A 1,703-nucleotide genomic window follows, 5' to 3' on the forward strand; every position below is an offset into this window, starting at 1 on the left:
TGGGGTAGATGGGACTAGAGAGAGATGCATTATATAACCATGGTTTGGAAATACTGAATTCTGGCATTATATGGTATATATGGTTGTATGATTTATGTTTCCACTGCATAGGTATGTTTACTATATACAGGAATACCCCAGTGCCCCTCTGAGGCCTGAGATTTCATAGTAAGAGTATTAGAGCAGTTCATATGTGTTTATAAAAAAAAATGAATGACGTTTAAATTTTGAGGTCGTTACATAATGTCTCGAGAGTTTACAATATCTATACAAAACTCTCCCGGAGACCATATATACTCTAAACATGAACAAACCTACTCTATTAAACATATATACAAACCACTTACTTACCATTCTACTTACCTATTTAGCTCTGAATATCTATGAATAACTGAGGATACTTCTGATGTATCTCTGACTCTAAATCCCATGAAGCATCCTCCATTGCATGGTTTTGCCACAGCACTTTCACTAATGGTAGTTCCTTAGTACACAGTTTCTGTACCTTCTGATCTAGAATCTGAACCAGTACCACCTCGTATGCTAATACATCCCCGATCTCCAAAGATTCATAACTTAGCATGTGTGAAGGGTTTGGCACGTAAATCCTTAAAACTGATACGTGAAACATGTCATGAGCTCTGGATGGTGCTGGGGGTAATGCCACTCGATAAGTAACTGGACCTATCCTTTCTAGAATCTCAAATGGTCCAATGTACCGAGGGCTTAACTTCCCCATCTTCCCAATCCTCATCACCCCTTTCATCGGGGCAATCTTTAGGAATATCATATCTCCAACCTCAAACTCTAACTCCCGTCGGCGAGTATCCGCAGAACTCTTCTGTCGACTTTGTGCTGCTCTGATCCTCTCCCTGATAAGCTCGAGCTTTGTAGAGGTCTGCTGAATCAATTCCAGTCCCAAAATTTGCCGCTTGCCTACCTCATCCTAGTACAATGGAGATCGACACCTACGACCATACAAAGCCTCATATGGTGTCATCTCTATACTGGTCTCGTAACTATTATTATATACAAATTCCTGAGCGATAGATAACGAAACCAACTGTCCCCAAAATCTAGCACACACGCCCATAGCATATCCTCTAAAGTTTGAAGAGTTCTCTTGGATTTTCCCTCCGTCTATGGGTGAAATGATGTACTGAATGTGAGCTGCGATCCCAAGGCATCCTGCAAACTCTTCCAGAAACGAGAGGTAAATCGCGGGTCTTGATCTGAAACGATAGAAATAAGGATGCCATGGAGTCGTACAATCTCTTGCATATATAGCTCTGCCAGCCTATTCATGGAATAACCGACTCTGATGGGAATAAAGTGTGCAGTCTTTGTCAGCTGATCCACTACAACCCAGATGGCATTCTGCCCATGCACCGCTGCAGGTAATCCCGATACAAAATCCATCGAGATATGCTCCCACTTCCACTTGGGAATGTCAAGTGGCTGAAGTGGTTCTATTGGCCTCTGGTGCTTTGCCTTAATCTGCTGACATGTCAAGCACTGCTCTATAAAATGGGCGATCTCCCTTTTCATGTTAGACAACCAAAAAGATTTCTGTAGATCCCTGTACATCTTCATACTCCCTAGATGTGCTGTATAGAGTGAACGATGTGCCTCCTTTAGAATGACCTTCTTAATCTTGGCGTGATTCGGTACACAAATCCTGGTGTGGAATCTTAATATCCCAT

At 42.0% G+C, this 1,703-nt stretch overlaps 1 protein-coding gene across 1 annotated transcript; it reads right to left on the reverse strand.

The window, feature by feature from the left end:
- Nucleotides 1-367: 367 nt before the first annotated feature.
- LOC131158541 (uncharacterized) lies at nt 368-766 on the reverse strand. The gene has a single exon (XM_058113412.1). It carries the CDS (start codon nt 764-766, stop codon nt 368-370), a length of 399 nt encoding a protein of 132 aa, XP_057969395.1.
- Between the last annotated feature and the right edge of the window lie 937 nt (nt 767-1,703).

This window comes from Malania oleifera, chromosome 6, assembly GCF_029873635.1.
Source record: "Malania oleifera isolate guangnan ecotype guangnan chromosome 6, ASM2987363v1, whole genome shotgun sequence".
NCBI classification, from domain to species: domain Eukaryota; kingdom Viridiplantae; phylum Streptophyta; class Magnoliopsida; order Santalales; family Ximeniaceae; genus Malania; species Malania oleifera.

Bases quoted from the DNA above. Each gene is read 5' to 3' on its own strand.
- LOC131158541 (XM_058113412.1), bottom strand. From the start codon at position 766: ATGAAAGGGGTGATGAGGATTGGGAAGATGGGGAAGTTAAGCCCTCGG.